General features: G+C 35.0%; 1 protein-coding gene across 2 annotated transcripts; it reads right to left on the bottom strand.

Moving 5' to 3' along the window:
* Window positions 1-276: 276 nt before the first annotated feature.
* LOC120009514 lies at window positions 277-3068 on the bottom strand. Of its 2 annotated transcripts, none has more exons than XM_038860134.1 (2): window positions 2663-3068; window positions 277-1813 (listed from the first exon to the last, which is right to left on the bottom strand). In XM_038860134.1, the coding sequence occupies exons 1-2, from the start codon at window positions 2723-2725 to the stop codon at window positions 713-715; spliced, it is 1164 nt and encodes a 387-aa protein (XP_038716062.1). In that variant the 5' UTR covers window positions 2726-3068; the 3' UTR covers window positions 277-712. The 2 variants fall into 2 exon arrangements, with proteins under 2 accessions (XP_038716062.1, XP_038716063.1); XM_038860135.1 differs by having other exon boundaries at window positions 277-1810; window positions 2663-3066.
* Window positions 3069-9477: the final 6409 nt, after the last annotated feature.

The following is a 9477-nucleotide window of genomic DNA, read 5'->3' as shown; positions in this document are numbered from 1 at the left end:
CCACCACCAAGAGAGAGACCAAGTCAACTTGTACACAAAAAACTTAATACAGAAGAAACAAGGGCAAAAACCAACACTTTAACAAGAGACCAAGACTCCTTGAGGTCAAGATACACAGAAGCTGACAAGTGGTGGAAGAAATCAAAAGCACACCTTGTCTTGTGGAAAATGAGGAAGATTCCTCCTACAACAGGTGCTTCATGGATGAAAAATGAGTATACAACATGCCAAAACTAAACCAGTCATCAAGCAAACAAAAAACAAAATGGGAAGAGATGATAAATCGACATTGTAGTCACCGTTAGAAGCAAATCATAAGATTACTACCCAAAAAAACAAAAGCATCACAACAAAATTTCAACCATAGAAACCTGGGATATATCAATTCTAATCTCATGAGCTAAGGAGATCGAGACATGCTAACGAGAGGTGGTGGTACATAAGCATTCAAAGGTGCTATTGAACCTCAAATACAATCCCTGAATAGATAAACAATATATACCTCCATGTTGGAAGAAACCAAAACGGAATGTACATAATTTTTCCCCCAAAATCAAGGACCCATCAAGCTCTTCCGGTGTCTAAAGAATGATCGAGAATTTTTCAGACAAGTTATAGCTCTCTACCAATTAATGCCACAACATGGCCATCAAAAATTCAAACACAGCCCAAAGCAAAATCTGCATCCTCAACCTTGTTATTTCAAATAGAATCAGCCACCTTCCCTTTTGCAATTACCAGGTAATAGATACTTGTACTTCTCAGCGTTATTCAACAAATATGAAGGGAGATGCACAGCGGAATAGGAACGAGGGATAGGTCCCATCTTTGCAATTATTTCCTGAAATGTGTATTCTTCAGGAAGCATATCAAACAGATCAGCCCCTTTGCAAATCACCTCCTGAATCCTAGAGGGTTTCAAGAAATGAGAGAACCTCACCCGGTCATAATGGCTGTATGCTTTCATCTTAAATATGAACTCACTGATATGCCGAAAGCAAAAGCTACAATGCCACCCAGAATCGGACAAGAGGACATCTGTCTGCCGATAATGTGCATATCTGGTCTTTCCCGTCTGATATCTGTGAACTGAAGCTCTCCAACTGTTGTTGTCAACGTAATACTCAAAAGAGTACAAGTAGTTCTTGAATTGAAGATGAAGAATGGGAGGGATGTCGTCGCACCACCTCAAGAGATTAATTGTGTGGGCTGAAGGAATCTCATCAACGTCAGACATTATCAACAAGTCATCATCCTCTATTCCAGCTCTTCTAAGAAGCTTATCTAATGTTACTCTTTGATATGCCTCTTCGATAAACGGGTTTTCTCCTTTTTTAAATCTACCCCCAATTGTCCCATAACTTAGCCGTGACTCTATGAATTTGAATTTATCACGATTCAGCGAGAAGAGCAATGGTTTGGGCAAGCCAGTAAATGTCGAGTTTGACTCAAAAAGCACGAACTGAGTTATATAAGGATACAATTCCTTCCAACGAAGGGTAAGAATGTCTACTTCATTACTGAACAACACTGCATCAAAGACTCTTCTCGGTGATTCGCGAATTCCCCACCCATGAAGTCTGCAAAGATTCTCCATCGACACGTTCTCATGATAATAATGCGGGATTTCATGAAAGGGTTTAGGAGGAGATTCCCATAAAGGCCTCAGAAAATAGGAGATTTTCTGACCATGTAAATATGCTCCAAAAAGACACAATGGAACCACCACAAACAAAAATATGTAAGTCTTGAAGTCCAATCCTCTCAAGACACACCGCAATCTGGACATGCCCAATGCTACACGGGACGCCTGCTGCAAATTGAAAACAAAGAGTTCATAAGATACCCAGACTAAAAATAGGGAAACATAGCAAAAAAAAAAAAGGGTTCTCATTTCACACAAAAATTGAAGATATTTCTTAAGAAAAAGGACACATAAAACCAACTATGGTATTCTAGAACATTAACCACAACAAAAGGGACTTTAATATAGAATGAAACAGGCAATTCATTTCTCCAAAAGCTCCCATTCTCCCAACAGCTTGTTCATCATTTTGAATTTAACTTCATTGAGAGATTGTGATAGTGAACCCCACAACTAAATTTTAAAAGTCTTAGGAACAAGGAAACAAAGGAAAGTGAAATTTTAAAACCATTGAAATGAAGCAATACCAGAAATCCCCTTTACTCTTAGGACCATCAGAAATAAGAAATTAAACGAACACTTCTAGCAGAAAATAGACATGAAAACAAACTACCTTCACGTTCTCTTATATTACATTGTCAGTTCAGGAAAAGGAAAAGAAAACCACCCAGAGAAACAAGGAGGGAAGAAAAGCACAAAATACCAATATTAAGGAGCCCCAATCAGAACATGAAGAGTTTGAAAACTTCGAGCATATAAAACAAATAACAATGAAAAGCTAAAAAAAGAAATTCAAAAATCCCCTCTCAAAATTAAAAGAAAAAGGGTTTTCAACTTTCAAGAGCATTACCCAGAAAATTTTTCCCTTGTCGGAGAGAATTTTATTAAAAATTGAAAACTAACTTAATCCATTCAACTCCCAAAACTTGAACAAACTCCCAGAAACAACAAAATCACTAAAACAAGGAGAAGATTAAAGAGAACAAAATTGAAAAAGAAGAAGAATAAGAAAAATACCTGGCCACAAACTTCCTCGCAAATATCATCACTCTTCTTGGAATTAGAATACCCATCAGACATGATTAACACTAAATTTAAATTCCCAATGCTGAATTTCAGCTTTCCCTCACAAACCCAGGAAAATTCAGATCCTCCTCGGACCAGATCAAAACCCCCAAAAACCAAAGGCCAAAATCCCCCCTCGAAGATTTTGGCCAATAATAATAAAAAAAAAACACCCAAAACCCCTCAAACAGAACAGACGATCTCTCAAATGCCCAAGCTCTCTCTTCCCCCTCTCTCTATCTAACTGTGCGTAAGTCTCTCTGTATGTCCCCTGCCTCGCTGTCTCTGTAACGTCAATAATAGCCGTTTGGTGGTTTTTTTCGCTCTTTCACCAGATACCCTCTCCACTATATATACTGGATTCCAAGGAGATAGAGAGAGAATATACATACACACCCCCCAACTGTACATACATACACACATTTCGTTTTTATTTTTTTAAAAATTATAAAAATTAAATTATATTCCCAAAATTCCTTTAGAAATTCCCTATTTTTCTCGCAAAACGACTCCGTAACATAAAAACCATCAATTATAATGTCTTTCGTGTTTGCACTCATACTCTCTCTCTTTTTTTTTTATTCTTGTTAAATTTTAATCGGACGGCAGCAAATGACTCTGCCGTTGTTACTATTTTGCCACGTGTACATTGTAATTTACGCGGAATATTACATGCTTAGTTGTCATTATATTAGAACGAATATGCGGCTAATTTCGGTAAAAATGTTGATCTGGCAAGCGATTTTACTTTAATAACCTTGAGTATTTCGCTTGCGGAAGGGAAACTGAAGGGTATTTCGGTCATTGAGTATTTTGTCATTTGTTTGTAATGCCAAAAGTCATTGTTTTTAGGGATGGAGGGACTCCAATTATGAGTTCCAATTCTGGCTCTAATTCTCCTAAAAAATCATATTAAATCATGATTTTCTAATTTGAAAATGACTTAATAAAATTTAGGGGTTAGGAATTAGTGTTTAAGGTTTAGAGATTATAATTTAGAATTTAGAGTTTAGGATTTAGGGTTTATGGTTTAAATTTTAATATTTAGCATTTTTTTAAAAATCTTTTATATTATAACATTATGAACATCAAAATACTCAATCACACATTTTAATTCATGATTTAACATCATTTTTGTAGAAAATTAGAGCCGAAATTGGAGTCCCCCCTATCCCTTCTTTTTGAGACCCAAAAAAAAATTAAAGTCAAACTCTCTGAATTTACTTTAATAACCTTGAATATTTCACTTGCAGAAGGTAAAGATAGGAGGGTATTTTGGTCATTGAGTACTTTTGTCATTTGTTTGAAATGACAAAAAAGTCATTGTTTTTGAGACCCAAAAGAAAATTTAAAGTCCAATTCTTTTCCGGCGGTTGGGTTGAATTGGTGAGAAAAAAATTTCAACATTTTTTTTTATTTATGCAAATAACAATAAAAAGGGACCTAGCTTTTTGGTTTGCATTGGGTATGAGTCTATTTCCCTATTTATTGCACACAAAAAAACAGTGGCTTTTTATTAAATTATATTGAGAAAAATAGGGAAATGATTATTATTTGGTTTACAAAGTATATATATATACACGCATTGTGTTCATTAATGGAGAATTCATTGATTATACTCTTTCCAACATTCCAACTAGGCAACTAGTGTAAGTAAATGGAAGGACTACAAGTAGTTGGATATTAATTGAACGCGGATTGCTATTTCTTTATATCATGACCAATTCATGAAATTGAAATGTAGAAAGCATAGGGAATACTAGTATCAACATGGCAACTCAAACACATTGGTTAGGGTCCAGACAAGTTGTGTTTGTTATAACCCAAAAAATTTAGTGTTTGCTAATTAACCTCATAACTTTCACAAAACGGGGTTTTCAACAGATCACCCTCAATTTTTCACAGAACTCACAAGGTGGAGTAATACCTGAATAAGATTACAATTTTGGCTCAACGGTTCCACTCCAGTGTTTGTAGATACAATAATATTTTGTTGGAATTCTCGGAATTGTTAGTGATGGTCACGGGTAGGATGTATATAAGAAATGTATAATACATCATTATATTTAAAATCTTGTATGTTTCCTATTTCTTATTTTAAAAAGAGGTACCATTAGTTGTACTTGATGTATTTAACTACATGTTGATTATATTAATGTATTAGGCCTCACATTATTTTTAAATATAGATGGTGTCTTGTATAGACGTACAAACATTGGGATATATATATAATGAGAATGTTCACTATGTTGGAGATAGAATAATGAGACAGGTTGGCGTCCAAAGCAACAATGTTGTGTGACGCTAATAACAAAGAGCAATAGATGTCCAAAAAAGTTTGGCACGGTGAGCTCCAAGAAGCCTTTTTGGTATTTTTGGTTTGAAAATATTTTCTCTGAACATTGTTGGCTTCACAGTTGTGAAAAATTGAATGAGACAAATAAACACTTCCAATGTTGATGGGCGAGAAATACAGGAGACTTTGGGACAAAAATGTGTATTCCTTCCAAAAATAAAAAGAAAACTAAGTTGGATATCCAACAAAAGTGGATCAACAAACTATTATGATCCACTTTAACAATAAATTTCAATCCTATCGATCCGATGGAACTTTAAGAGTGCGTTTGGATTGAGGGATTTGGGAGAAGGGAAATGAAGTTTTATTATGAACAAATAATACCACATCGGTTGTAAGTCTCAATCGAGTGGTTTATATGGACAAACCCCACTCCTACATGTCAACTAAGCCTTTTCATGGGTTTAAGTGATTTGGGTCAAGGCTCAGTTGTTGGGCCATTGAGAAATATACCTGTGAGGATAATATGATGTATCAATAGGAATAGAAACTCCAAAGTGGACAACATAGAAAACATGTATACGGGTGTCGGTTTCTGATATGGTATAGGAGCAATTCGGTCCTATTGGACGTAGCCTCTACTCCACTTGTTGGGTCTGACATAACCTAACCCACAAGTGCGGGAAAGTGTTATGAACAAATAATATCACATCGGTTGGGTAAGTCTCAATCGAGTGGTTTACATTGGCAAAGCTCACTCCTACATGTCAACTAGACCTTTTCATGGGCTTAAGTGACTTGGACCAAGGCTTAGTTACTGGGCCCATGAGGAACAAACCTGTGAGGGTAATCCGATGTATCTACGGGAATCGAAACCCCATAGCGGACAATATAGTTGGCATGTATAGGGGTGTGAATTTCTGATAAGTTTCATTTCAATTCTCTTATTTGGATAGTGTAAAAAAAATTAAGGGAAGAGATTTGGAGAGAATTGAGGTCAATATTTTAGTTTACTTTTCTCAAAATACTTCCTCCCAAAAATGAGATTATTTGGAGGGAAGAGATGCCTAATTAAGTTATTTATAAGTTAAAAACTTATTTTACCCTTGTACATAATACTTTAATACAAATAATAAGGATAAATTAGTAAATTAAATTAATTTTTTTCCTTCTTTTTTTCATTTATCCAAACATGAGAGAAGAAATGTACTCTACCTTCCATTCCCCTTTCCTTTCCTTCCCTTCCCTTCCCTTCTCTTCCCTCCAAATCCCTCAATCCAAACACAATCTAAAAGTGTTGTGTTTCTCGTATTACTTTGACAAAGGGTACAACTATATATATGTACATTATTTAACTGATTCAACAGAAAGACAAAAACAAAGAAACTGATCATATCTTTATCATATAACATGATTTGTTACTACTCTTCAGCGTTATCTTTATCATTATTTGTTGCTTATTCATTGTTATCTCTATCATGATTGATTTCCTTTCCATCTTTTTCTCTATTATGTCCACGCAAGATGGAGGGGTCTTTGGATACTCCAATCTTGGAACGAAGTAGAAGGAACATGGCCTTGGATAGTGGCTTGGTGAGTAGATCATCCAGTTGGTCCACAGTGGAGACATTGAAGGATCGTGCTTAACACAAGAGGGGTAATTGTGTCCCCAAATTCCACTTGGAATCTCTTTTGACAATTTCAACAAGTCACCAAGAATCACTTAGCACACAAGTTTGGCCTCTGTGAATTGTGATTTACCTAGTCAATTCCAATCAATGCAAGTATATAATACAAGATGTAGTGAATGTCAAGTAGATGATTCTCGAGTTCAACCAAGGCTCAACCTAAGGTCATCAAATCAACACAAATCAATCGAAAATGTCAAGAACAACAAATTCAGTGGCACGTTCAGAATAATTGGTGTTGATAGTGGTCATAAAATATTTTTAAATCATGAATTTGAATTTTAGGAAGATGGAAAACACATCAGATTTATGAGACATGGAAAAAAATCATAGATATTTGGAGAAGTGATCAACGAGAATAACATAGTAAGACGAGCCATTAATTGAATGAATTGGAGAAGAGTCCCATACTGGATTTATCAAAATTCAATTTATGACTCTTATTACATTGACAGAAATCACAAAAGGAAATTGGTGTTTTGTTTTTCACCCAAAGTTTATTTTGGGAGACCACACGATGGAGAACTTTAGATGATGGATGGCCAGATGATCATACGATTGATCAAAGGTGATAGAGTAGAAGGCTTGTTTAGGCATTGATGATGTCTCCATTGACGTGGTCATTCATATATGTTATTCTTGCTCCGCCCTTCAACTAGAATCGCCCTCGTGGTGCGATCCTTCATAGAAAAAGAATTATGTTCAAATTCAATAGAGACATTATTATTTTTGTACAATTGGAAAACAAAAATTAAATTTTGTTGCGTATTAGGCACACATACGACATTTGAAAGTTTGAAGGATTTAAGAGGTAAAAATAGTGTAGACAAGCCTGTAGGAGTAATGTCTAAGCCAGTACCATTGCCAATGACAATATCATCTGGTCCTTCATATGGTTCTTGTATAGATATGTTTTTCATATATGTAGTCATATGGTGAGAGGCGCTAGAGTCTAGCAGCCATGAAACGCTATTGACTTTGTTGTTGTTACTGGATGTAATGTGATTTGCCTTAGGGGTAATCGGAGAATCCATCATTCTTTTGAGAGTAAAGCAGTTTTTGATAGTGCTATACTTATTGCATTGCTTAAGGAGTCAACCAGGCTAAGTGCCTTGTACCATTGAAGCAAGACGGCTTGCTGGGCCCATGATGCGAGAGGTGGAAGCATTAGCATAGCTTTTTGCAAGTCAATTCCATGCTTCTGCTGAGGTTGTGGAGGAGCTAATAATCAATGGAATGATTTTTTTTGATAATGAAGACATAATTCCATGAAAGATCAACTTGTCTTGTGGTTGCCACAAGATAAATTCTAGATTTGAGACACTCTCTTTACCTACTGTAATTTCAGTGGGTGGACTTTTTTTGGAGCTATCAACAAAGCATATCAAATCATAACCAAACAAAAGGGCATCGAATTGTACTTTCCATGAACGGTAATTTGATAAGGTAAGTGATCACTAGTAATTGGTTTGCAGTAAAAAAATATCTCTATCGTGGCATGTAACTACTCCAGCATTATCTCTATCGTAGTTTGTTGCTTGTTCATGTCATCTTTATCATGATTGATTTTCTTTTCATCTTTATCTGTATTAAGCTCTCTACTAACAAATATAGGTGGATAGTGTCAAGACTAAAAATCTCACATCAAATTGGCATAACCCAATAGAGTGATTTATAAGTAAAAATCCATTCGCTCGCACACAACCAATGTCTATTTTGGGGTTGAGTATCATAACCGACGGCCCAGAAGAATAAAGTCGTGCGGACTAAGCCCCAAAATGGACAATATTGATTTATAGTGCTTGGGATGTATTTTCTAACAGAGAGAGTTGGTCGATACTATTATGAATCCTCCCTCAGGAAATAAAAACTTTAAATACTAAAATCAATTAAATCTATTTTTAATTTGCATTTTGTTAAATTGAAGACAAATTTTCATTTTTAATCTGCCAAAAATTCATTTTTTAATTTTCTTTCCTCCACTACAATTTGATATATGCACAATCCACATACAATATCTAAGTTAAAAAAAATAAATTTAATTATGGGTGCTCAAGAGTTTAGTTCTTTTTTGGTTTTCCTTGATTTTTTATCATAATATATATATATATATATAAATTCCAAACAAAGGAAAGAGAGTGTACAATGAAAGGAGAACCATCTCTATCATGAAGAGGTCTGAATTAGGGTTTTGGCCAATAATATCATATATATAAGAGAGAGAGAGAGAGAGAGTATGCTTTTTAATGACTTGTTTGGCATCAAGTACTAAACTATGAACTTTCTGTGCAGTTGCCTACAACAACGTTGTTATATGGGAGACCAAAGAATCCTTATTTCCCACCACATAAAATCACACAATTACGACCTCTTTGATCAAACTGTGCTTCTTTTCCTCATCACACAAAACAAACAATTTTGGTTTATTTATCTTCGGATAAATAAACCAGGTTGATTGGAAGCCAGGTTGTCATGAATAGATCTTTTCATTGATTGGAAACCAGGTTGTCATGAATAGATCTTTGCGTTTACATTTATTTTAGGAAGAAAAAAAAATAGATTCTAATTTATTTTTAATCAATTCTTACATTGTTATTTTTTGTACTTCAGGCCCACAAAGGACAAGCATAGATCTCAAACCTCCTCAAATAATCCTCTACCCCTCTCATAAAAATAGAACCCAAAATCTCAAGGTTCTATGCTTATATATATATATATAAACTGAGTATCGGTTGCGCCATGTGGTTGCTTATTGAATACTAAAATTGTAAAAAGTGTTATTT

This window comes from Tripterygium wilfordii, chromosome 11, assembly GCF_013401445.1.
Source record: "Tripterygium wilfordii isolate XIE 37 chromosome 11, ASM1340144v1, whole genome shotgun sequence".
In the NCBI taxonomy this organism is placed as follows: domain Eukaryota; kingdom Viridiplantae; phylum Streptophyta; class Magnoliopsida; order Celastrales; family Celastraceae; genus Tripterygium; species Tripterygium wilfordii.
This window is presented reverse-complemented; position numbering and strand designations above follow the sequence as displayed.